Raw genomic sequence first — 26,977 nt, forward strand, 5'->3', positions numbered from 1 at the left:
CAGTCTTTGGATCTAGAGCCCTACCTCTGAACATCATCGTGTTCTGTCATTCCATTGCTATTTGCTTTCAGTTATCAGAAAGGATTAAGAAAGAGGTAATTGTAATCAGAGAATGAAAGCTAGGGGAACAAGCATGTCCTGGCAGATTCAAGGAGGGGACTCCTTCAGTGTAAATGCCCTAGATGCGTTTTGTGGCTTTTGGTACAAAATAGCATGTTTGCCTGTCTTCTCTCTGGTAGTAAGAGTGGGAAGAAGCTTGAGTAATTCTTTCCTTTGGTCTATCGAAGCCTATTGCCTTGAGTCTGGTTCTATTGATTTGATGATCCATTTATTACACAGTCTAAAGCTTTGTAGTTCTCAGGGGAAAACAACCAGAAGATGAAGTTACCTAGACCCAGAGCAATTAAAGTGGGAATGAGAAACTTTTGAACTACAGACATGCAAGCTTTCATGAAGATTCTGAAAGAGGATGTCATTCAGGCTATTACAAAAAATGTTCCCAAATCCTTGTGTTATTTAGCTTATGAGATTACCTCTGTCACTTTGCAATGCACCTTGGAACAAGCATTCTGTTTAGGAAGTCATTGTGCTCAGTGATTGGTCATCTTTGCTTAAATCCAGTCCTCTCATCAAGAGAAAGAAGAAAAAAATAAAAGACAAACAAACACCCACCCACACACCCTCAAAAGCAGACCAAGTCACTGGTGATGCCTGGATTTCAGTGTGAGTGAGCAGATCCCACGCTGGTCTGAGCAGAAAGCTCCTTGTCTGGTGATGACACTTCATTACAGGACACTGAGTTGATGCTGAGCTGAAGCTGTATCTGCTGTAGCAATGCCACGCAGCCAGAGGTGGGATCAGGACATGACACAGGATCTGAGTGGAAGTGTGTGAAAGGGAGATTCAAAGAACCCCTAGGACTGCGCTAGGATGACTCCAGCATCAGGTCCCATCCATATTTCAGGAGGGATGAAATTTACCCAGAGGTAGAAAGGCACTGGGGGTGGCCCCTCAGCCACACATGGGGGGCCCACACCTCTAAGGTATCTCCTGGTTCCCCACAGTCTTTGGGTATCCTTTGTCTTCCTTTCCCTGTTTCTTTCCTCCAGCCGTCTAAGCTATATGAATATGGATGGAGACACAGCCTCATGCCCTGCACTTGTCTCCAAGTAGGCCCTTGGGGGCACAGGGAAATACAAAGGTGCTATGAACTTCCATCCTCAAATTGCAAGACTGTGACTTTTCTTGAAGAGATGTTGGGCTGGACCAGCGTATTGGAAGCAGAAGGGTTTTTTTGCAGTAGATGCTGTTAGTGAAGGCTTAGCACTGTCGGGCTTCAAAGGCCCAGTAAAAACTCTTTTGAGTCATAGTAAGAGTTTCCATTGACCTCAGTGGGTAGTGCCCCACTCACAGAGTCTTAATTCTTTGTGTTATCCCAGATCACGGCTGTAGAAATCATTGCAACAGCCAGCAACAGGGAGGCTTTCAGCTCCCGAACAGCAGGCAGCAGGTGAGCTCTTGTGAGTAAGATCTTATTTTCATGCAAATGTCCTTGGTAAGTGAGAATAAGGAGCCGGAGAAAAAAATACCTTGAATAGAAGATACAAATGGAATTGTTTTTCAATTGAGTGTTTTCAGTGTATGCCTTTATGCCTCAGATAAGACATTTATTGTGAGGCAATGAATTAAAGTGACTCGGTGTTGATAGCAATGCCCTGCCATAATAAACCTAACCTCTTAGATATCTGTCAAGAGGTATTCTCCCGAGACCTCACCAAATGCACCACGATTAGTAGATGGTCAGAGGGGAACTGGGGGCACAGATCATGTGGTATCATCACGATTGCACTTCAACAATCATTTCATTTTATGGCTTTCGTTAAGTAAGTCATTACCAATAATACAGCCAGTATTAACCTGCCACACACAGGTAGTCTTTGGTAGTCTAATGGATTCCATCCACCTGTGTGAATTATGATGGGAGACAACACTATGTCATTAGTTTCTTGGGACATTCCCAGCCTGACACTGAGTAGACCTGGGTGTGTTTTTCACTGTATCATATGAAATCTGGCCCCACTAAGCCAGTGGCAGAAGTCCCATTGACTTTCAAACATCAGAAATTCATTATGGCATGTAAATGCCTCTGTATCTCCTTTCACAGTGTTTTCATACTGCCCTCCAAGACTTTGGATCCCACAGCCTGTGTGAGACTATTCAGTGGCATCATACAAAATTGTATATATATGTAAACATTTCAATTTATTTTGTGTTCTGAGCACAGAGAAATGCTGTGATATCTCTGCATTCTCCACACTGTGGTGCCTGATCAATTAAGAATTACAGCATATTTCTTAGGCATTTTGACCTGTGCATGCATGTATGCATATATATATTTCTCTTCTGCTGTGTGTTTGCTGCTGTGTTTTTATCTTTTAATGACATAAATAGGGATATAATCTTTAAAGATATTGTAAGGATATAAGTTAGGGGGGGGTTTGATGTGTTCACTTAAAGTATTTGCCAGAAATGTTCTCTGGCAGTAACACATGTTGTAATGCTTTTCTGCTCACAAAAGGAAAAAAATGCAGCAAATTGTGTGTAAGTAAATGCATTCCTCCTCACACTTAAGTGTATTGCTGTCAGCTGATATAATAGGTTTCTCACCGGAGTAGAGGCAGATGAGTGGGCTCTGAATCCGGAGGGGAGGCAGATAGCATAGCTATTTTGGTTTTAGATTTCAAATGGTTTTGAGGGCCTGCCTTCAGATGAGGAGAACTCTTGGGCTTTGATGGTTGTTAAATTACAGAGTGCGCATTTTGACAACCCAATGGAGCCCAGGCTGCGTAGGAATTCATTACACCCAGGATGCAGAGCGCAGGGACAGCACAGCGTGGGATGGCTGTAGCTCCCAGCCAACAAGCGCTGCACTGGGCTTTTGCTGGAGCCCAGCATCATGGCTTTCTGGTGGCCCTGCAGCTTGGTTACTGATGGCTGGGGGTCAGTGGCGGTGGCAGGGGATGCGGGCTGTGACTCACTGAGTGTGCCGTTAGGGATCTGTAGCTCGCTGCTTTCAGCCAAGAGCAGCACATTAACTACATGACACACATTATGACAGCGCCAGCAAAGTGGTCAGTGCCTAAATGGGATATATTGCATCCTACGGAGTGGCTGAGGGCTGAAGCACAGAACATATGGAGATTATTTCCTGAATTTATGCAGCACATGTTTTGCTATAAATTAAATTCAGAGAAAATGTGTATCATAATAGGGTGATGCGCACAACAGCCTTCCCTGTTATGAATTACAATGACCTCTCTCAGCTCGCTGGGTGCCCAGTGAAATGGCTTCATGCAGTTGGAAACAATAGCATGTACGTGGTGTCAGTGTCTGAAAGCCTGACCAAAAGGCTCTCTAACTAAAAGCAGGAGCTTTCTTCTTGTGTTGGGGTTTTTTTTTCTGCCATTGCTTCTCTCCTTCTTATTCTTCTAGAAATCACCCAGTTTCCTTCTGAAGGGCTGGTTCTACCAAGAAGGTGTGCAGATGCCCCAGAGTCTGCTCAGTCATTAACCGGGTGCTGCCCGTGCTGAGGGGCTGCTGGAGGCAGCTCTGGAGGTGGTGACAGCCCCACTTCAGGGATGAGGGTGGTGTGGGCTGCCAAAACAGCAGGACAGGGGTCCTTAGCCAGAATAATGAGCAAAGCAGTACGTGTCCCTTCTGTGCCCTTGGGTTGAGGATCTCAAGTCTTTTCTAGGCAAACATTTGATGTTCTGTTACTTAGGGCTGGAGCAAAAATCATCCTTGCATTTTCTCTGGGTGTACGGAAGCAGCTGAAATAAAAATGTAGTAGAGACAGTCATTGTAACTACCTTCCTAAAGCGTGAAAGATGAAATTACGTTCCTCACAACTCTGTGTGAAATCTTTAGTAGAGGAAATGTAGAAGTTGCCATTTAGGAGCAAACTGGAAACTCATAATGAACATATACATATATGCACGTGTGTCTGTGTGTGTGTGTTTAAACATATATGAAGCACTGGGTACCAGACAGCAAAACAATCTAGGGTTTGTTTGGGGGCAAATTGCTGTGAAGTCGGTACAGACTGATGAATGTTTTCAGCTGTGCTTAAGGGACTTGCTTTTTCATTTGCAGCTGATTACAGGCTAATAGGATTTCAAAGATTTCTGGGAGGTAACAGTTCACATCTCATTGCATTTGATTCTTCTTTTTTTTTTCTTTTTTTTTTTTTTGATGTTTCATTTATCATACTGATACCTACCCTTAGAATAAATGTTATTAGTCTCCTGTTTAGCTTCCTGAACTGATTGTTTCCCCTTGGTCCCTTGCTGCCATCTAATTGGCAGTTTTCAAAACATTTGGGACTTCTGGAAAGATCCTGTCTGCCTTTTGTGTGATACAGGAGAATGGATCATTGGAATAAAAAAATCTGTGAATCTTTTAGGTTTAGTCCTCTCTTCTTTGTCTTTCACTAATACATGCATGATGTGGCTTGTACTTTTGGTTTTTTAATGAAAATTAACGATTTGAAAGCAACTCATGGGAACAACCAATAAAGCTGAATTTTATCAATGTATACTAATTCTGTGACTGACCTTCTCTGTTTAGTGGCTGTAGTAACCCTAGTTATTTTTCTTTAGCAGCTCACACGTTGGGAACACACATTTAGCCTGTAAATATGGATTCAGGAGGAAAATGAATACGGCAGTGTTCAAAGCAGCCAAAAGCTTAGAAATAATGTTCTGCTGTGACTTTTCCAAACTGACATCTTGATGTTGGGATTATAAATGAAACCATTGTTCCAGCAGAGGCCAAGACTAATAGAAAGCCTTTATTACTCGTCCATTGGCTAATTCTGCTTGTCTAACCCCTTTGGACGGACACAGTGTCAGAAAACATACTCACAGAGGTTGCTTTGTGTGAGATTTGGCCTGCTGAGTGATTACATGGGGGCACAAAGATATCTCAATGACAAGTGCTCTTTGACTAAAATTTGTAAAGTCATTTTCTTTTCCTAGGCCTTGGAGAGGAGTGAACTGATTTTTAATCTACAGCTTTTATGAGTGATATTTGCTTTGTGGCCTATCACCCTTCTGTTCAGCTCTTCTCCCCTTTCAAGCAGGTAAACCTCTGCTTAGAAGAAATTGTTTCTTCTGCTGAGCCATGGTGCTGCTGACAGCTGTCATATACTTGAATACGTTGTCCTTAGAGCTATGCAGTCCTAAAGAGCTTTAATCTTTTCTCTTTGCACATGCAGGGAATGCCTAGGAGCCAGAGATCCCTATTGCGGCTGGGATAACAAGCAGAAGCGATGCACCACCATTGAGGACAGCTCCAACATGAGCCTGTGGACTCAAAATATTACCGAGTGCCCAGTACGTAAAAGGAGTGGAAATATTTTATATATACCTGTGCGTTAGTGTGTGTGTACGTGTAGAAGGGAGAGGGAAAACGAGTGCATGGCAGCCTGATGAGGAAAGCACGGAGAGCCCAGTGGCACACACTAACTCATGTGCACAGTCTTCTGTGCAGGACGCAGAGCCCTCCAAATGTATTTGTTTGCTCCAAAAGAGGGATCCCAAAGGAAGTGTTCAGTGCTCCTCATGCCCAGCCATACCTTGAGTGAAGAAGGTTGGGTCATATGGTTAAGTTAGTGCTGAGAACCATATAAGCCCCAGATAAAACCCGAGCTTTTGTTGGGCTGCTCCACTGTCTGCACCATTTCTTTGGCTTCCCTGCAGTTTGGGGAAATCACAATAGCTGACTGTAGCGTCCTCAGGCAACACTGAATTAATTTTCCTCTTGGCTTCCTGAGCTGGGCCCAGGAGACAATACTCACGAAGAAGCATTGCACTGGCAGGAAGAGGGACCAAGAAAGCAGCAGAGACAGGGTATGCATGGATGGTTTGCATAGGGAATAAAAAGATATGGTAAATACTAGAGAGCATGAGGGAAGGGTAGAGTGTAACCAAGAGCAGGAGTATGACAAAGACTGTTAGGTTATAACTTCACTTTAGGAAGCCAAAGACAAAATCTATATGATATTGCCAGGAGATTGTCTTCTTTCCTTGCCCTGGTCTCCATCAAACACAGCAGTTAAAAAAAAAAGAAGTGTGTTTTTGCTTGAATCACTTTAAGTTAGCTCTCCAGTTCCCTTCCCATCCACCCACCCTTCTCTGACAACAGTATCCAGTCCCTGGCTGTGATCCTCAGAAGCCGTCTGGCCAAATTTAATTCCTGCTGCTTGAGCTGTACCTGCAAGGTGGCTTGGGAGGAAAACAAGTCTTGTTAAATAAATTGGGAGGAATTCTCATTAATGTCCATCATTATTATCTAACGTCAATTAGCATGTTAATACTGCTAAGTCTGGTAGATAGAGAGGCCTGGGTGAGTTAAATTGTTAGTATGCTATTTCTGTCTGAAGGTGCTGGGATGTTTATTCCCCTTATCTTCCTTACTTCTCAGAAATTTTCCTGGGAAATATTAGTCATTACTTCAATCCATCCTCAGCTTGGCAGGCTTAAGTTTTTCACTGCTGGATTCGGAGGCTTGTCTGTTTATAACCCTCCTGTGTTGAACTGGGATGCAGTGCTTCTTGATTGCCCGTGCTGTTATCTGGTCCTGCTTAATGCCTGTGTTTGTTGATAGGTGCGTGAGGTGTTAATCCTCTAGTGTGAACATGTCCGCCGTGGTGCACGCTAGGGAACAGGCTACTCCAGATCATTGTTTCAAGGTCGTAAAAATCCAGCACAGCATATTCAGGAGCTTTGGCTGTTCTCAGGGCACTAGTTTTACATTTGTTTTAGCGTTTCTCTTGTAGATTATTTTCTGTGTAGGTGCTCTCTTTCTGGTGCATGCATCAGCCTTGTGCTCCTCAACTGATGGCCTGCCAAGCTGCTTAAAATCCACATGCAAGTGCTTTCTTTTTGTTTTTCCTCTGCCCCTCGCTGGATCAAATTCACCACTGGTGTGGAGTGGGATGGCTCATTTAAGCATCTACATCAGCAATATCCAAGTATTTCCTTGTGTTCAGTGGAGGATAAAGGTCATGTTCAACAGAGATAAGAGTTTAGGACTGCATATGCAAATGATCACTGGAAAGGTAGGGACGTGCAGTGACCCAATGCCAAATTTCACTCCTGAAAAAGGCGAGTTTATCTCTCTATCTGGGAGTTTAGTTGGATGAGTTACTGTCTTAAGAAGTCCTGGCTTTTCTCACCCCGCTTTCCTGTGCCAAGCACCAGATGCTCAGCTGTGCTGGTACAGCTGTATGTGAGATCACACTCAAGTGTGACATGGTGTAGACTAAAAGCACCCCTCCTAAATAAACTTTTCCTAACCCAGATAATGTCAGTGAGTTCCTCTGCAGCCTAGCCCACAAACAGATGTCCTGGCACAGCTGAGAGATTGGCATGCGGCAACTTTTAAAGCCAGAACTGGCATATTATTGAATTATATCCTACAGAGGCCAGGCATTTGTGTGAGTCAGCCATAACACTAACACAACTTGACTGTTCCTCTTGTGAAAACATGCCTGTTCAGAGCTACTCTGAACATCTTTGTACAGCACTACGTTGTACCACCAATTCCCACTCTCCAGCTTTAAAGTTATGGGATCTTAGATAGAGGGTTAATCGTATAGTGTTAACATAGCACCTTGAGCAGTGGTTAATATATGTTATTACGAGGTAACACCCAGAACGTCCTACAGGTTTGTTGCTAGCATTGTGATGTCAAACATTTTAACATTAAGAAATTATACAACATGAATTGCACATGCTGCTCCTCTTTTCCCTGTATTTGCAGTGTCATATCAGGGAGTCCTGAATATATGATTTCATGCTTAGGCTTGGGAGAAGGGAGTGAGGTGTGGTTTTTTTTAGAAGAACTGAAAAAAAGCCACATCTTACTTTATAATACCTTACTAATGCCAACACGAGCCACCACCAAGAAAGGAACTTTAGATTTGTCTAACAAACTCCGTTAGCCAAGCTCATGGGGTCACTGTTGATAGTGGTTGGCAAGTCAGGAACTGAGTATTCCTGATAAAGCATATAGTCCTCCTTATCCCATGCGAACTGATGTGCTTCCTCACAGGTTTTCATCCCAAATCCTTTCTATGTGTACAGCAATCCCCTGTCTCAGTCATCTGGCATTTGCTCCACGCTACATCCTGTTCTTGCTTATGAGTGCCAGTCTCCCCGCTCCTTTTTTTGGTTATCTAGCAGATTTGTACCCTGTGCTCAATTCATGTGGGCTAAGCCACTCAGAACTGCAGTGCCCAGGATAATCCTGCTTTGGTCCACACTGAAGCGTGCCCAGTGCACAGAGATGACCTCAGGTGCCAGAACCAACATCCATGAGTCTCTGAAAATTAAGCTTTTTTCTTCTTCCTTCCCTCCCTCCCCCCCTAGGAGTTTGTACCCTCGGCAGATTGGAATGTATTTCATGGGAATCACAAAAAGCTTTTCTAAGGACAAAAAGCTTTTCTTTTTTTTCAGTTACTTGCTCTGAACACTAGCTTGTTTCAAGGAAAAGTTTGCTACTTATGGACATTCTCTTTCCCTAGGTTTGGTTTTAGAAATGATTGAAAAACTTTGACTGAAACTTCGCAAGAATTTTCAGCTTCAATCAAACAGTCAACATGAAAACTTCCTGATGAAACAGTTAAAGCTTGGCAAAGTTATAAGCAGTTGACATCTCAATCCTAAGAGGAAGCATAGATGACTCAAAAGAACAAGGAATACTTCTAGCCATGCCTGCAATATCAAAATAAACTGAAAATATCCTGGTAGCAAGGGATAGGAATGGTCAGTCTAAATTTTTTACATCCTGCACTTTAGATGGTACAAGGAAGAAATAAAAACATGATGCCTTTGGTGGAAGAAGGCAGTTTATGAAATTCAAGAACTCTGGAATTGGTAATAGTATCAAGTGAGAGAAGGGCATTTGATCACATGTGTTTTTAAAGATGTCTTTTCTGTCTGATTGGGCACTGTGCTACAAAGGATTTGACTTGTAAAGACATTCCTGAAAAAGATCAATGCATAAGAGTTTTGATCCCACTTCCCAAGTTTGCTCTTTTGAAAATATTCTTATGAATTTAAAGATGGAACACTAATCCATATGTAATTTCTTAAGTATAAAAACTTCCCACATTCACAACGTGATATGTTTATAAATCTCAGCATTTTGGTTATGGCTGCTTATTTGTTTAATTTTTGGGTAGTTTCCCAGTATCACTTATGAGCCAATAATTATTTGTCAGCTTTTTTTTTTTTTAATTGAAGCCACGGGCCATATCATACCATTGATTTCTGAACAGAACTCCCTGCTGGAATCAGCAAGGCTTCCTGGCTCAGAAATGAACAGAAAAGATCCAATACTTGGATTATGACTTTTTGTAAGGCAGGAGGAAAAAGGAGATAAAAATCTAGTATTAAATATCTGAAAGTAGTTCTTTTGATTTTTTTTGTCTCCTGACTTTTAACAACCCAACTGTATTGATTTTTGACTGCATGCATCTTTAAAACAACAAATTCAACAACAACGACAAAACGGGTGTTCTTTTCTTTGGGCATCTTGCCTTTAACCTGCAGCCCAGAAGAAATTTTTATGAGGAGATGATAATCTGTTGCAAACAAAGGTTTACAACAGATGCTTGGAATCCCCTGACTGCAGCCTGATGAGTGCAGGAACAGATCTAAATCACTTCCATGCCACTGCTGCATGGTTTTGGTGCTGCTGTAGATGGGTGAGAGGGGAAGATGACAGCCCCCTAGATGCGCATGATGAGTGTTTAAAGTAGTGCCAGACTTGCAGAATAAACACAGAGCAGCATGTTTCAGAGGAAGAGTGTTTGAAAGCACAACTCCTGTGGCTGTGGTTGGCTTTCTGTGTGGCTCCTGAGCAGGTTAGCAGTCTCTCCATTCCTCAGTTTCCTTGTCTGACCCTCTGTGATGATGCCAGGGGACTGATCCTGCTGACTGTGGAGCTCAGTGAAGCACGCATGCATGGCACAGTGGGGTTTGTTAGTGGTAGCTGCCTCAGAGTTTTGGCCCCAGCATTTTCCTTTCTTCACCCTTAGCAGTGGGAGACACCCAGGTCAAATCCAGTGTTGCCTTTTCCAGCAGTTTTACCAAAGCTACTGAGCATCTCACCACTCGATGTGACTCCAGTGGGGATGAGACACTGGCACGCAGCTGCCACCCATGCCATCCCGCCTGCGAGGCTCTGCACTTTGGAACATGGGTGAGGAGGATGGAGGGAGCCAGTGGGGGATGTTGCATCACGATGCTGTAGCAAGGAAATAAATGTACCGAGGCAGGGCCATGCCTTTCTGCCTCATGTTTCTGAAGTCAAGGGCAGAGGGGAAGCCAAGGGCAAGGGTGTTCAGGGCAGGTTTCCAGACATGATCCTGGAATTACTGGATTTTGCAAAAGCAGTAGAGCCAAGCACAAGAAGGCAGCGGTGGCCTGGAAGGGATCCCAGGAGGAGCAGGCAGCACACATCTTTTTGTCAGCCTTGGTGGTGAGAGCCCTAGCAGCTTGCTCCCCCAGCCCTCAGCTTAGCGCTCACCTATCAGCACTGGTTAAAGCAAGGCAGAGGAGAGCAAGCTCTGACACTGTATTTCCTGGAAGGTCTTTACCCATTCTGGGCTGAAATAGTTCTATTTCTCATGATTTTGGTCTGCCAAGATGACTGTATTTTTACTTCTTCACTGCAGTGCACAGGAAGCTCAAACCCCAGCCTGCTTGGGGCTGTACAGGCATGAAGCAAAGGGCAGAGGAGATAGATATCAGCAGGGTCTGGAGTATAAATTGCCTTGAGATGAATTTGTGCTCTTTAGCCCACTGTGTGATCCTGAGCATTGATTCTGGTCACCACCATCTCCTCCACCCAGCTTAGCCATTTAGGCTATGGCTCTGTTTAGAAAGGGAGGCAGTTCTTACTGAGTGTTTGCACAGGGCCAAAGTGAGCGAGGCCCCAGTCTCAGATGGTCACTATGGTTATACGACAACCGGCTCAGGAAATATTCTGCAGGAACAGTCCCAAGCACTGCAGAAGCAGGAGCATAATGGAGTGAGGACAATCAGCACCAGCTGTTGTGTTGCTTGAAAGGCTGAAGCTGTACAGTGTGAGATGAGGGAACGTGTGGTGGTTTTGCGGCATGGCAGATGGATGCTTGCGCCTACTGTGGTGCTGGCTGGGTCGGCTTGGGTGCCTGTGCGCACACGTTAGGTATGCAGGGTGGAATTTGGAGGGTAAATATTGATGCAGCATTGTCTGAAAACAACCCTCTGTTTTGAATCTTGCTCACAAGCACAGACAGCTCCCATCTAAGCTGCATCCTAATCCCCCAGCAGCTTTGTTTGGCATTTCTATTGTGGGGCTGTCTCCAGAAATGTAAACTTTCTATTAATGACCTTTTTTCTTTTAAAATTAGGTGAAAAACCTGACAACGAATGGAAGGCTGGGGCCTTGGTCCCCATGGCAACTGTGTGAGCATTCAGATGGGGACAGCACAGGCTCCTGTATGTGTAGGTCACGTTCATGTGACAGCCCTCGTCCTCGCTGTGGAGGTCGCGGCTGTGAAGGGGCCAGGATCGAGGTCGCAAATTGTTCAAGGTACCTCAGACTCTTTATGCTTTCTAGAAAGGGAACAAGAATTGTGCATCTCTACAGCTTAGCTCCTTCCTTGTGTTTCTGTGGCCATGTTGTTGTATTATGGCCAAACTGAGGTACATGATGTCCAGAATGAAGTCTGTGAAAAATCAAGGAACCCAGGGTCTCTGAGAGAAGGACCTTCCGCCAGGGCTCTTGGAAGATGGGCACCCCAAATTAGTGTTCACATTAACCTTCCCTACACTCTGCCTCAGTTTCCCTCAACTGCACAATGAGTACTGACCCATCAGGAGGGGGAAGAGTAAGCCAGAGTTATTGTTGGCCAACTGAACAACCATAAGATAAAAAATTCCAATAAGCTCATCATTTTTCAGAGTTTGGATTTCGAGGTTGAGTTACCAAAAGTGAACAGAGCTCCTTCAGAGCAACACTTGTGAAGACAAGGCTTAGCCCAGCTCTAAGTAAGATTTGTTTGCCTTGTTTTGTGAGTCTGTGAACTGTCTGCAGCACACTGGCTAGGTGAAAGCAACAGACCATTGTCTGGCAGTGAGTGGTGCTTCAGAAGCATGCCTGCCGGGAACAGCACTTAAACAACGCCTGTAGCTCAGCTTGTGTCAAAGAGCTGCCTTTCCAGGGAAGCCTGAAGCTGGTGCCTGAGCTGTAAAGAAGCCAAATGTCCTCCAGTCAGGTGCCCAAACATAACCATAATGTTTGTGTCCATGTTACCCCACCACCCTCACACTACATCATGTCATGACTCAAGGAGAGATGATGCAATAATGTGAGCACTACTTAACCAGGGTGGGGTGAGCCTATATTTTAGTAAATATTGGGTCAATATATTTTTTATCTACTTTATCTTCTCCATAACATTCATTCCATTAAGGACAGCTGCCTCTTGATTCCTCCCTGGAGATCAGTGCTGGTCTTGGCACCAAAAATTCAGCAATACTCATGTTTTAATTGGCATCTCTCCTTCCAGTTGTGGGCTGTGCTGCCTGAAAGGCATGCAGTCCTTCCTGTCCCTGTGCTGCCATGGTGGGCTGAGTGGAGCCTTCACAAGATGGGCTTTTAATGTCGGTGGCAAATGGAAAGCATGCCACTGGATGGGTTTGTCAGCACTGCTCTGATGGCAACAGGGGCAGGGACAGCTTCTAAGAAGGGGATGAAAAATAGATTATTCAATCTTAAGACATAGGAAAACAGCATGGTTTGAAAAATAGGGACATCTGGTCATCCTACACCCACCTCAGACCTCAAATTTCCTTTAATTGACTTCATATGGCATTGAGATTTCCTTTTGCAAAGAGAGAGCAGGATGCTTAAAGATGAGTTCTATTAGAAAGCTTGGGATCTGAAAACAAAGCATCTTTATTTCTGTTAAAAATCCTGAAATATAAATAAATGCTGAGAATTGGGCTTTTGAGGAATTTTTAGTAGCACTTTCTTTCCCTTTTTCTGCAATAACAGCAATCTTCCCTTTTTTTTTTGTGATTGTACACATAATCTTTCCTTTGGGTTGAGGAGTGGGGAGGTAGTAGGTGGGTTAAAACATGACAGAATAAGATTGAATAGTAGGATTTTTATATAAGTGAGTTTCTTGTTCTTTGACCTTGTTTGGGATGGGAGAAGGGAAGGGGAGGGATGAGAGAACAAGAGGAGGAGGGGAGAGACATCTAACAGGGTTCTGAAAGAAAGCTGCCAAGAACGGGCAAGAGTTGATAACAAATACAAAAAGTGTGAAGGGCAGTGTGGGTTTTAACTTTCATCCTCTGCCCTGATTGGTGCCATGCCAGAAAATATTTCTTGCCAGCAGTGTTATTAGTTCAGTAAATGCTTTGAAAATTAACATCTGTTTTCAAGCTTGGCTTTCAAAAACCAGAGAACACCTGAGTTGTTTTTGACTAGACTTTTTAGAAAGGTTTTTCCATAGGAAAAAATCCCACCCAAAACAAATGAGATTTTTTTGACTTAAGGCAGTGAAGTGTCAAGATTAGGCAGTTCAGTAAGACAGAGCGTTGCTCTGGCTCCGTATGAAATGAAACCTGCAGCGCAGAAGAGACAAGGCACAGTTCCTCCTCTCCTGCTCCAAGATTCAGCAGTGCCGCCAAGTCAGAGGAAGATGAACCTTAATAAATGCAAGATTTTAAAGATGAAATGTTGCCTTCTGTGTAAGCACGTGGTTGGGTTACTGCATGGCAGCAGCATTGCAGGAGTCGGCCACCTGCACACGCTCAGCCTGCTGCAGGAGTGAGGCACAGAGTGGTCGCTGACTTCTCTGTCACAGAGGTATGAACTAGGGTTGTCGCTGAAGTATGAACCTCATCACATTTGCTTCAGGCTGTTGCCACTGCTCAGCAGAGATTTGATCACTCCTTAAACCGTGAAACTCAATCCTGCCTCTGAGCTCTTAATTGCCTTCTGGTTTCTACAGATTTAAGGTCACACTACAGTGATGTTTGCAGGCGGCCATGAAAGCTAGAAGAAATTATTGATATTTTTAACGAAATTTTAGATTTCTATTTAATAGGAATCAATGCTTAAGGCTTTAAGTAAACACCAAATATTATGAGGTTTGTGATAAAATCATAGGAGTTGGCAGTAGTATTGCTGTAAGAGATTTAAAGCATCAGTATCTACTGAATTAGCAGAGGGTAGGTTTTATACAACCTGTGGCACAACTGGCATCAGTTAGCCTCAAAACCTCAACTCTTTGTGCAGAAGAGTGCAGAATATACAACTTTGGGATCAGCCGTTGGCATAGAAAAGAGAGGTTATGAGACATGGAGGAGATAATGAGGGGATAGTCAGTGAGAGAGTTACAGCAACCAGACTGTTGCCCAGCAAATCCTAGGAGGATTTTCAGAATAATTCATCATTGGCTGTATTCTCTTCCTTTCCAATTCTCAGACACTTCAATAGGAGGAAAGTTAGACCAATGCTAAGCATTTCTGAAACTCCCTTTTCTAAATTCTCACTGATATAAAGTCTGGTTGAAATGCATAATCTCTTCTGCAATGAGTTCAATGATTCCTCTGGCAGTGCCTTATGTGTTTTGTCATTAAGCACGGCATGAAATGGGCAGACCGTTAGGTAACACCCATGCTTTGTTCTGTCTCTCCCTTTGTTAGAAATGGCGCTTGGACACCCTGGTCTTCCTGGGCTCCATGTAGCACTTCCTGTGGGATTGGCTTTCAGGTCCGCCAGCGATCCTGCAGCAACCCTGCTCCACGGTATGGAGGCAGGGTCTGTGTTGGACAGAGCAGGGAGGAAAGGTAAGCGGTGTCCACAATGCCATGTGTTCACTTCTGTGGTTAAAATGTTGGCAGCTGGAAGTGGTGATTCTTATATAAATGCAGATTAATGAATGCACAAAGAAAAGGAATTTCAGAGCCTGGGAGGGATGAGATTGTTCATATGTATGGCTACTCTCTTTGGCTTGTGGCCATTAGAGAATCATAGAATCATAGAATCACTAGGTTGGTAAAGACCTCTTAGATCATCGAGTAAAACCATTCCTATCAGACTTTAGAGCTGCCTACCAAGCAGGACCTTTCAGACCATCGCAAGTATTCCCTTCTCCCAAACAGAGGGCTGACGTCCTCAGTGAAGCTCTGCCTGCTGTTAGCAGTGTAGAGTTTATAGATACAGTTACAGTGTTCTGATCCGTCCTTGAGCAGACAGCTGAATACATGTGGCTTCCATTGCCAATTGCATTATTTGGAGCTGATGCACCAAAAGAAATTCAAGACAAAATATAGCTCAATTCACAGATCCAGGGTTGAGTTTTTGCAGTCCTTGGCATCAGGAAAACATCTTTTTTTCCCTCTAAACTGCAAATTTCTTGCAAAATCACTAAAAAACAATACTTTTTGAACCTACAGAGCCATCTGCAGTATTGTGCTTCTTCAAGCCCAGCCCCTCATTAAACACATGCTTCAAGGCATCCAAATTTGGTTTCCAGATTTGACATTTCATTAAAGGCCACCTCTGCTTGGCAGGAGGCTATTGCTTGTCCCTTGAGTGGTCACATAAGACAGATCTCTCTGCATTTCTCAGAATACAAAGGGCAATTCATTTAACTTCCTTGATTCGGGACATTTTAATGTTTGGTTTGATTTGTAGCCATTCAGAATGTTCCTTTTTTGAGGTTTTAAAGACTACATCTGAGTCAATTACAGACCTGTGTGATTTAATTTGAGAACAATACTGATGAAAAATCTGAAGAAAATTAAAGTTAAGGGAAGATGAAATAGCATTAATTTAGGGTCTTCTCTTAGATGCATATAGCATCTAGTTCAGCTCCGGTTGCAAACCCTGGTTTCTTAGGGTCCAGGCAGGAGTAATGGCCAGATTTGGTGAAGAGAAGATTGGAGGTGACTGTGCCCCTGTACCCAGCACTGGTGAGGCTGCACTTTAAGTACTGTGTTCAGTTTTGGTCTTCTCTACAAGAAAGAGATTGAGGTCCTGGAGCATATCCAGAGAAGGGTGAAGGGGCTGGAGAACAAGTCTTACAAGGAGTGGCTAAGGGAATGGGGTTGTTTAGCCTGGAGAGGAGGAGGCTGAGGGGATATCTTATCTCTGTCTACAACTGCCTGAAAGAAGGTTGTAGCAAGGTGGGTGTTGGTCTCTTCACCCAAACAACGGGTGATAGGATGAGAGGGAATGGCCCCAAGCTGTGCCCGGGGAGGTTCAGATTGGACATAAGGAAAAATTTCTTCACTGAAAGGGTTATCAAGCACTGGAGCAGGCTGCCCAGGGAGGTGGTTGAGCCCCCACCCCTGGAGGTGTTTTAAAGACAGGTAGCTGAAGTGCTTAGGGACATGAATTAGCAGCGGACAGGTATGGTTGGGCTTGATCACAAAGGTCTTTTCCAACTTAGGGATTTTATGATTCTATGGTTCAAGTTTTTAGCACCTGCCATTACTGACAGATCACTGTCATGGTGATCTCCCATTACTCCTCCCATGGAAAAAAAATTACTATCCATTTTCTTTGTGACACGTGGGCTTCAGCTTTTGAGCTCTTTTGTGAATTCAGTGCATGAAAGTTTTGAGATTAGAGCACTTTTAAAAACCTGATCTTGACCATTTACTCCAACTGCCTCAGTAAACTCAGCCTCGTTAACCACTCTTCATTCCGTACAAAGCGCACAGTTCTCTGCTGTGAACAGGAACACTGCTAATCTGGCTGTTGTGTCAGCCTTCTGCTGGCTTTCAGTGCATGCATGAACTGCACCCAAATACAGTGTGCAGTCTTGCATCCATCACCATTTCATCTCTGGGATGTGCTGACATGGACATTTGAGCAATGTGCTTTCTTCTTTCAGATTCTGTAATGAGAACAGTCCGTGTCCATTACCAATTTTTTGGTCTTCATGGGGTCCTTGGAATAAATGTAGTGTGAATTGTGGTGGAGGGATTCATTCAAGGCAGAGATCCTGTGAAAATGGAAATACATGTCCAGGCTGTGCTGTGGTATGTATTGTTCATTGGCATCTGGCATTTGGTACTTAAGTACTCAGTACTTAACTCCCCTCTCCATCTTGGTTTTATTTCTCAAGCTGAAAGTACATCCTCAGATTTCACTGGAGAGGATGCTGAAATGAACCTGGAAGCAAAGAGGTGGCAGATTCTGAAAATCAGTAAAGTTGGTGTGAGTGTGGGTGTGTGTCAGCATGGGTGTGTGTGTTTGTACAGGTAAGGACAGACAGGTACACAGAGGACTTCCTCAGGCCTCTGTAGGCGTTGTTATCAAGTACTTTACCCAAAAGCACAGTACGTTTTCTTTCTTCTGTCCCACTCCCATTGAGTCAAGGAGGCCTTACAGGCATCAGAAACAAGTCTCACTGACATACTTGAGTAAACATGAGGTCAAACACCTAGTTAACCCATCAATAAGGCAATGGCTACCCATTATCTCTCTTTATTTTCACTTTCCTATTCTGGCAGCTGTTTCATGCAGCTGTTTTAATTAGTTTTATGGAGATCTTTCTTTCAGTGCAAGTAGATTTGATCTGGAACCTCCCATCTGTTCACAAGCTGTTTGGCATTTACTCTAGAATCATAAAGTCCTGAAGCATTACATTTATTTCCCTCTGCCAGAAAAGACTGATTTATTTATTTATTTTTAAACAAGAACACAAAGTTTGTCACAGGAATTCCTCCCACTATTGGTGAGAATTGTAAAGCCTCCAAATCACCCCATCTCCATCCAGCCAGAATGTTGTCTGTACTCAATGGATGCTCAACACCAAGGGTGGCAAATGGTTCATAGCACTTCCTAGAGAGTTCAAAAAGGCAACCAAATAAAAAATAGCTGTAAAAAGAGATGATCATCTTAAAAATAAAACAATAAACTTTTCAAGGAATAAACCATGCCAACATTTTGTCCTCATGGGGCTCTTCTACGCTGACCTCAGAGCAACATCTCAGGGTCACAGCAGAAAACTTTTTTCCCGTTATCATTATCTATTGCCTGAATTATTCTCCTGCCCATAATGTACCAAGCTTTCAAAGCCCCACAGGACTTTGAGTCAGCAAAGTAACACAAACCTGAAGGAGACATAAAAATAGCAAGCATAGTTCACCCTTGAGGTCTGCCTGAAGCTATGCACCACCAGTGCCTCCAGAGTCACCACATTTTGTGCTGTGCCCTGCACTGACCTGTACTGTGAGGTCAAGTAAGGTAGATGGAGGCTGGTTTAAATGCAAAGGATACTCCCTTATTTTCTGCATTGTAGATAAATCTCTGTCAATTAGACTGCTGCTGTTAAGAGGAGAGTGTTTTTTCTTCTTGGCAGGAATATAAGACCTGCAACCCAGAGAGCTGCCCAGAGGTACGCAGGAACACACCCTGGACCCCTTGGATGCCTGTCAACATCACCCAGAATGGTGCCCGCCAGGAGCAGCGCTTCCGCTACACATGTCGTGCCCAGTTGTCTGATCCCCATGAACTGCAGTTTGGGAGGAAGAAGACCGAGAGTCGATTCTGCCCCAATGATGGCTCAGCAGTGTGTGATACTGACTGTACGTCTTGCCAGCTCCAGGGAACTGTGGGGCAAGCCTAGATTTGATGGTGGAAGGGGGGTCCTCTCAGAACAACAAGAACAAGAGAGTGTCTGCATAAGTAGGACTAGTGTCACTGCAGAATGGCAGGGCTGGAGAGAGCCCTGGCTCACAGTTGTGAGCTTGGTGTTTATGGCAGTGTATAGATTTGCTCTTGCTACTGCCAAACTGTCCCAAACAGAACAGGCAAATAATGAGAGTGTAGAGAAGAGAAGAGCCATTCCATGGGACAGTGTGTCTGTACTCTTTTTTCTCTCTGGAAGTCTCCTTCTGTGTTGCCTCTGGGGTTACTCCCTTCAGTACTTCTGTGATGCAAGGCAGTATTCTGAAGGCACAGCCCTGACTGTCACAATTTGTTGCCCAGAAAGGTCATTTATCAAGGTTATCAGTAAACTCAGTTTGTGTGTGTACGGATTTCATTTTGTGTCTAGCTTAGCTGTAACCCTGTGAAAAAAAAACTCTTGCTAAGAGCTTCCAACAGAAACTCTTCCCCAAGGCACAAAAATTCTGATTTTATTAATGAGCTGAAGCCCTTTTAAAATGCCCAACAACTGATTAATTTGTGATCTCGTGGTGTCTTGTTTGTTTTCCTTGAAGCTCTTGTGGATGACCTCCTCAAGACCGGTAAGACCTCTGCACGGATCATCAATGGGGGCTGGTCCTTCTGGGGAGCCTGGTCTTCCTGTTCCAGGGACTGTGAGTTGGGCTTTAGGATCAGGAAGAGAACATGCACAAACCCTGAACCTAAAAATGGTGGCTTGCCCTGTGTGGGGTCGGCGATGGAGTACCAAGACTGCAATCCACATCCCTGCCCAGGTAAGCATGATCATCTTCCTGCATGAAATTCAGAAGTGTTCTTCACCGTCTTAATGGTAGAGCCACAAAAAAAAATCAATATTTCCAAGGTGGTGGGTTTATTTTTTAATTTGGGGGATTTTTTCTTTTTTTTTTTTTTTTAAAGCTATTGTAATGACCCACGTATGTGATCTTTAGTGATATGACTTATGTTTCATCTTGGCTTGGAGAGTAACAAAGCCACATCCTCTAGGGGAAGTAGTATCTTGACTAGCAATTTTTTGCTTCAAGAAGGTGTGAGGCTTCATCCAGTGGAGGGCATGACGGGGCATCTGCACCTTAATGAGGAGATAGACTTAATAAATGTGGCTTAATACTGTGTAGAGATGCTTGATGTGGCGATTCTTCTTGTGAACACTTGTTTCTTCCCCCTCTCCTGCTTACGTATTGTTCTTGCGATGGGCATCTACTCTTGACATCAGTTACCATTTCCTGCGCAGCCAGCAGGGAGTATTCTTGCCTGGTTTCCTGGTTTTCGAGTTTGTCCTCATGTTTATGTTGCACTCCTGGTCCAGAATAGTAATAATAGACCATTGACTACTGTATTCTCTCTCACTTATCCTTCTCCTTGCTCTGTAATAACTATCTAAACTAAATTTAAGTGGACTTACACAAATTACCTTGCCTCTTTGCAGTCTTAGCAATTATCTACCTCAGGCAATATAGTTTGTGGCCTACACTTGAAAATAATATCTTATAATAGTATTATTATGATTGTAAAATAAAATACAAAGATAAAATTCCAATGCAGATAGGATAATACGATCAGAGTGTGCTGCAAGAGCATAGCAAGAGTGTCAAATATTGCACTCTATGGCCTATAAAAAGAAAATAACACTAGCACTATAAAGGCAGCTATTAGTACTATTTTGGAAGCTCTCAGTGGCTTTTCACTAATGTCTGTACCCTTCTTCTGTGCTGTTTTCTCCCCTTGGACACTATGATGTTTTCCAATCTGTTCTGAGTGCATGATTACTATTTCTCTGTGTCTCCCTCCTTCCCTGCCTCACTCAATGTGTATACACAAATCCTGGGTTTATCTTGTGCTGATTAATCAGGTTATTATCTTCAGAAATACTGGCATGTGGACCTGCAAATTAGGCATGCTGGTAGCCTGACAGGGGGTGGTTGGGAATCAGGGATCTTAAGTCTCTCTCTAGTTTTACTGTTAACCTGTTATGGGGCTGTGCTCAGATAAAGCCTCTGAGTTTTTGTTGGAAGTAGAGGACTCAAGGCCCCCACAGAAGGGTGTAATATGAGCTCCACTCAGGTTGTACAGCACTTTTTTCCCCATCTGCTGTTCCTGTAGGTGAAGCATCAGGAGACAATATGATAATAATGACAATGACAATTGTATAGTAAGGTTTAGGAAAGATTAGATTAGATTAGATTAGATTAGATTATTAGATTAGATTAGATTAGATTAGATTTCAGTGACTACCCTAAAGAATAGTTTCTATTTTGGCACTTCGTGATGCAGTCTTTTGTGCATAGACCTCATTCTGCATCTACAGAGTGCAGCACATTCATACCCTCTCTTGATACAAAGTTCCTGTTGTCATGCCCAAATGTCCTGGGGTGCAAGAATCTGCTAGCTAGTCTGGGCAGGGTGGATCTGGAAGGTGAGATGATGGGGCTCTCCAGCTTTGTCACAGTGAGAGGAGTAACCAATGGCATTTACCTCCCTCTCCTTGCTTTTCAATGTCCTTCAGTGAAAGGTTCATGGTCTTGCTGGACACCTTGGTCTCACTGCTCAGCAACCTGTGGAGGAGGACACTATCAGCGCACCCGGACTTGCACCAATCCAGCTCCATCTAGCGGAGAGGATATCTGCATTGGTCTGCACACTGAGGAGGCCCTTTGCAACACACACCCATGTGAAGGTAGCCTGTTCTTGTGCCTGCTCCAGCTGGCTTGGGTGGTGGAGGGAGCAAAATGTTTGAAAAATAAATCAGGAATTCCACCAGTTAGAAGCTTTTCTGTCCATTCAGGAAGTGTCTATTGAGCCAGGTAAAAAGGAGAAATCCCAGTGTTCAATTGCAATTCATCACCTTTCTCTTCACTTGTTTACTAGCCCATGCTCTGGCATTCTGGTGCTGGACAGGCAAAATCCTGTTAACAGCTGTCCATTTAAAGTAATTGAAAAAGCAGAAGCTTGGCTCTTCAACGTGGAGTCTTACAAAACAAAGAAAAGAGTCATGAAGCATGAATCTGTACAGTTACTGAAGGGACAGTCCTTCCTTTTTCTTACACACAGGGGCAAATGAGCATGTGCTACAAGTCAAAGGACAGGAGTTAGATCTGTGCTGGGTTTGAACATCTCTTGTACGTTTCTGATCCAGTGCAGGCTAACTCCTGCCCTTAGGAACATCAGAAAAATTCTCTAACTGCTGTCACTTGCGCTGGCTGCTTGGGGTATGCCTGGGAGGCCACCTCAAAACTTGGAGGTCCTGGTGGGTGCAACGTTGCCTCATCCAGCTCTTTGTATGTCTTCAACCAAGAAGCTGAAATAGGAGCTTTTAAGACAACTCTGTGCTGTGCAGTGCTTCTCCAAGGGTTGGTTCAGTCTGTATCAAGAAAAGTACAACCTGACAAGCAGGGTATGATGCTTGCATTGTTATTTGTATAGGGAAAATGAAATCCACTGAAGGCCCCTGAGTTAGATGTGCAAAAGAGGTCCAGGCCAAGATCTAGACACCCTTCAGCATGAAAGAAGTTTAACACCTACAAGGGATCATTTTTCTTCTTGGTGACTTTGTGTGTTTTCCTGATCTTGGATTTCAGGTGGCTGGTCAGAGTGGTCGGAGTGGAGCCTGTGTAATGAAGAGGGCATCCAATACCGCAGCCGTTATTGCAAGGTACACAGCCCAGACTCTTCTCAGTGCGTTGGAAACAGCACACAGTACCAAGATTGCCTATATAATGAAATTCCTGGTACGTACGGCCTCATGGAGGAGGGAGAGGGTGGGCTGATTCAGGAGAGCAGTTTGTGCACTGACTGTCAAGCTAGGCTGATATTTTCCCTGCTCTATATTGGGTTTGGATGCTTCTAGAAAAGCAAGCATGGAAACAAACATGTTCTAAACTCCCTTGTGGCAGGCACAGGGTAACTAGCACTTCTTTAGGGAGTTTGGCTTTTCTTTAAAACAGAATTGCCTTGATCTCTAATAAATAACTAATATTGCTTCATGTGAGTTGAAGCTTTTAACATTGCGTACTTCATCTCTAGCTAGGTTATAAAAATGATATCTGTCCTCAGTATGGATATGGGCAACAGAAAGTGCTTGAGTTCAGGTATCAAAAGAAGCATCCCAAAAGAGTGAAGAAATAAGGTGAGGCAGGCGGAGAAAACTTGTGTGAGAAGTGGGGAGATTAATCACGAGTCTAACAAAGCAACACTGTTGATGGGCAGATGGTCATCAACATCTTCCACCCTGTGTTTTGTGGAAATTGAACCTCTCAGACAAATATTTTATATGGGTCTAGACTGAATAACCCCTTGCCACATATTCTTTTCTGGATTACAGCGCCCTGACTTAGAGATCTGAGACCTCTATGCAATGGTACTCTTCTTTTTCAAGGTTTTCTAGCTATGTTCTTTCCCCTAAAGTAAAGAATCTAAACAGTGATCAGGTAACAGTACTAGAATTGTCAGGTCTTTGGGGAGGTTTTATTTCTTGTGTTTCAGACTCTGAGCTTATCATTCAATTTAGAGAGACTCTTGATGCAGAACACATGAGCAGTTTCTCGTGTCTGGAGCACAGGGGGTTTAATTACTTAAAGAAGTAAAGTGATGGCAAAATGACAACTTTCTCCAATCTTGTCTTTGTTTAGTGATTCTGCCAGCCTCCAGCATCGATGAGAGCACGAACTGTGGAGGTAGGGTACCACTAACTATACATCTTATTTTTATCTTACTTGGTTCCTTTTCTCCCTGTGCAGTATCAACAAAACCGTTAATCTATACAGCTCATATCCCACTGATAGCCTTAATTCCACTGGAGTCTTGCTGTCTGAGTCAGACTGGAGGAATGTATCGCATGTCCACTTGTCAGTTCCAAGATTTTTATTTATGTCAGGGTTTGGGTTGCCCACTGAGGTTCATTTACTGGGGAGCACATTGCCTGTCTCTCTCTACCTGCAAGGTAAATGGTTCAGGAGAAAGGAACGGATATTCCTCATTCCACCACTATAAGCCTCCAGTTTTTTGAAGGCAGGTGTTTCTAAATCACCTATAAAATTTTCAGTGAACAGGGTCTCTTAGACACATCCTTTGCTGATATAGGACGAGATTAGAGTTTATACTTGTCTGCCAAGCATCTCCTTTCATTCAAGTCCTCACCTTTCACAGAACTTGTGTCTCCTTTCTGCATGTAACTCAGAAAGGTCCAGTCATTAATGTCACTTTTCCACTGCCCTAGGAGCTCCTATGATAAAAATGCAGACTGAAGAAAATGGCAGGTTCCTTCAACGCTAGTTTCACACTAACAGCCATGTCAATTCCTGCTAGCGCCACGTCCCTGCTTTCCTGAAATCTAGATGATCTGCAGGCTGCCAAAATCTCTTCTCCCTGTGGAGATCATGGCAAAAAACAGGCCCGCCACCTGTGGCACAAAAATGTGGCCTCTCAGTTTGTGACTTTGGGACAATCAATGAAATTAAGATTTCAGCACCTGTAATGTAAGAGTTGGCTTTCTGCGTCACTCTTCCCTCATATCTGCTTCTGTTCAAGGACTCCTTGCTGCTTCTTGCACTCTGCTTTTGTGCACACTTTGTTCTTTCACCACCACCACCATTATATTTGCTATTGCAATCTACATTTTGCCAGAGTTAATGTTATTTATTACTTAGTTTTCTACAATATTTGGCAAAGAAGGCAATCAATAGAAATTCTGTTGATGCATGTCTGAAAATCTATATTTTAAAAGTGATGAGCCAGAAAGCTTCCCCCCTGGGGACTTACATGCTGCAAACAAAATAATTTGTTTTTTTCTCTAAGAGACAGCTAAAAGTTACCTGAAAAATCAGATGAGCCTTTCAAAAGTGAGAGGGAAATGTAAAAGAATTTTACGTTTTAGAAATGATGTGGTACTGTAGTGAATTAGTCAATGTAGCAGTGAAATGAAACATTTACTGCAAAATAAGCAAAGTTGGACAGGAGAAGAATGTGACAGAGGGTTTTGTGTCTTCACTGTGGTTTAGGTCTCATGGGTGATGTAAAGCAAGCAGAGGTTTTTAGAAAGGAAATGTCTTTTTGGAGAAGTCTTGTAACATTTAGTAGGAAATTATCATCTTTCTGCTGATTTTTTGGACCACCATCCAAAACACAAAAGAAAGTAGCAATCTTGCAGTAGAATTTTTTAGTATGGTTTAAAAAATAAATGTACCTCGTCAGTCTAATAAACTCTGTATGCTCCTTACTGTAATTATGATTAAAGTGCATTACTTTGCTGTAGAACTCTATTGGTTTTGTTCTCTTTAAACTCAGGAGGATATTTTTTAACTACAGATTAGAGCAGAGCAATAGACTAATGGGCAGAATCCTCTATTTGAAAAGCGTATCAGTTAAAATGTAAGATGGCACCAAAAAAAAGCACACCGTGATCAGACTAAGAATGAACCTCATTTAAAGCCACTCTCTGAGTAGTCCCTTCCATTTCTTTGCACACAGTCAAGTCAACACAGCAGTCTGTCCAAATGAATTGGCTTTTTAAGTATTACAGGAATTTTGCCGCTGCAGTCGCCACTGAGCCAAAGTGGCTGTTCCCTGGGACAGCTGCCCTGGGAGAAGCAGTCAGGGGTCCCCCACAGGCCCCTGGTACTCCGCTTAGAAATACGACAGAGCAAATGCAGAGGAAAAGCAGCGGCATTTGGAGTCATCGTCACCGATTCTTTTGCTGTAGATCCCTCCTGCACACAGCAAAAGACAAGATGATCATAACATTTTGCCACCCGAGATTGCTTCTGGTTGCTTCGTTAGTGTGGTGGCTACAAAGGTCACCTTTGTTTGCTCTGTTGTCAGAGGAGGTCTGTTGGTGGTTGATTTTACCACGGGGTTTGAGACTCTCTGAGATGAGGGAGGAATGAGGAGTACTGTTTGACTTTGCCTTCCCCCAACTCATCTCAGCTGCCAGTTAGGTACCTCCCAGCGCGTGGGATGCAGAACTACAGCTCCTTCCAGAGGTCAGTGCTGTGCTTGAAGGGTGCTGCTGCAATCCCACATGGAGAGATCTCTGTAGGAGACTTTCATACTCCAAGGGCTTTTCTGTTTGAAATATTTGCTCTGTAGCTACCCCACCAGCACCTGCCTGCAGCTGGCTTCCTATCTTTGCAGTTCATGGAGAAAGCCAACAAAGAAGTGTTTTTTCAAGTGGTTCCCCCTTTTCCTTTTCCACCTCATCTTTCCCATTCCCCTCAGGACCCCTGTTTTACTGTAAGCAATGCAAATACACCTCGGGGGTAGTGCAGACATAGCAAGGCAATACCACCCTGTGAATAAGCAAGAATTCTGAGCCCGCTTGGATTACATGGTGGAGGAATGTGTCTCTTCCCCACTCCCCCTGCCCCCCTGCCTTCTTAGTCCCATAGACATTTTGGGTAGCCATCAAAAAGGGCTTTCTCCTCCCTTCCTTCCCCTTCAGAGAAACACTGAGCATTTTTATCCCCTTATTTCCATGACACGCACATGCTTTGGAATCCATTAATGTGCATTGTTTGTATGGCTCATTTCTTTAGCTGTCAGCTTAACATAATGTTTAGTTTCAATATCAATAGAGGGGAGAGAGGAGAAACAGGGAGGGAGCTTTGAGAAAACAATGTATGAACCTGTTAAACTGCACAAGGCAGAACTGCACTGGGGAGACTGATTTGCAGGGAGATTATGTCAGTTTATACTAGAATGTAAGACTCTGGCTTCAACAGCTTATTAATGTTGATCCCGAGATGCCATAGCTCTGATTTGCACCTGTGGTCTTGTTGGGAGGGGGGAAAAGGCGGTTATTTAAATATAGCATCTCTTGTCATTTTCCTTGCAGGTTTTAGTCTCATCCATCTGATTGCCACTGGGGTCTCCTGCTTCTTCGGCTCCAGCCTCTTAACATTTGTGATTTACGTGTACTGCCAGCGCTGTCAGAGGCAGTCCCAGGAGTCAACTGTTATCCACCCAACCACTCCCAACCATCTCCATTACAAGGGCAACACAACTCCCAAGAATGAGAAGTACACCCCTATGGAGTTCAAGGTAGGGTACTCGGTGAGGAATACCACGAACAGCTTGATACTACGTGTACAAATTCTATATTTATGTCATGGCTGGAATGGAGTAGGTTTGTGTTTCTGTGCCCAGCTGTTGGTGTTAACACGTGGGGTTGAAGGGGCATTGAGCTGTACTGTTACAAAGGGGTTAAAAGTCC

The 26,977-nt window shown here is 43.6% G+C and overlaps 1 protein-coding gene across 7 annotated transcripts in view; it reads left to right on the forward strand.

The window, feature by feature from the left end:
* SEMA5B (semaphorin 5B) overlaps nucleotides 1-26,977 on the forward strand; it is a 283,392-nt gene that overhangs the window by 233,375 nt on the left and 23,040 nt on the right. For 4 of the 7 annotated variants that reach the window (XM_054070044.1, XM_054070043.1, XM_054070045.1 and 1 more), the window contains 10 exons: nucleotides 5,276-5,393; nucleotides 11,465-11,646; nucleotides 14,775-14,918; nucleotides 16,973-17,120; nucleotides 18,446-18,671; nucleotides 19,308-19,526; nucleotides 21,278-21,451; nucleotides 22,350-22,499; nucleotides 23,400-23,444; nucleotides 26,600-26,805. In XM_054070044.1, the coding sequence (XP_053926019.1) occupies nucleotides 5,276-5,393; nucleotides 11,465-11,646; nucleotides 14,775-14,918; nucleotides 16,973-17,120; nucleotides 18,446-18,671; nucleotides 19,308-19,526; nucleotides 21,278-21,451; nucleotides 22,350-22,499; nucleotides 23,400-23,444; nucleotides 26,600-26,805 (1,612 nt within the window). Of the gene's footprint in view, nucleotides 1-5,275; nucleotides 5,394-11,464; nucleotides 11,647-14,774; nucleotides 14,919-16,972; nucleotides 17,121-18,445; nucleotides 18,672-19,307; nucleotides 19,527-19,987; nucleotides 21,452-22,349; nucleotides 22,500-23,399; nucleotides 23,445-26,599; nucleotides 26,806-26,977 lie in introns of those variants that run through there. The other 3 variants (XM_054070049.1, XM_054070046.1, XM_054070048.1) reach the window with 3 other exon arrangements.

The sequence above is a fragment of the Cuculus canorus genome, chromosome 6 (genome assembly GCF_017976375.1).
Source record: "Cuculus canorus isolate bCucCan1 chromosome 6, bCucCan1.pri, whole genome shotgun sequence".
Lineage (NCBI taxonomy): Eukaryota > Metazoa > Chordata > Aves > Cuculiformes > Cuculidae > Cuculus > Cuculus canorus.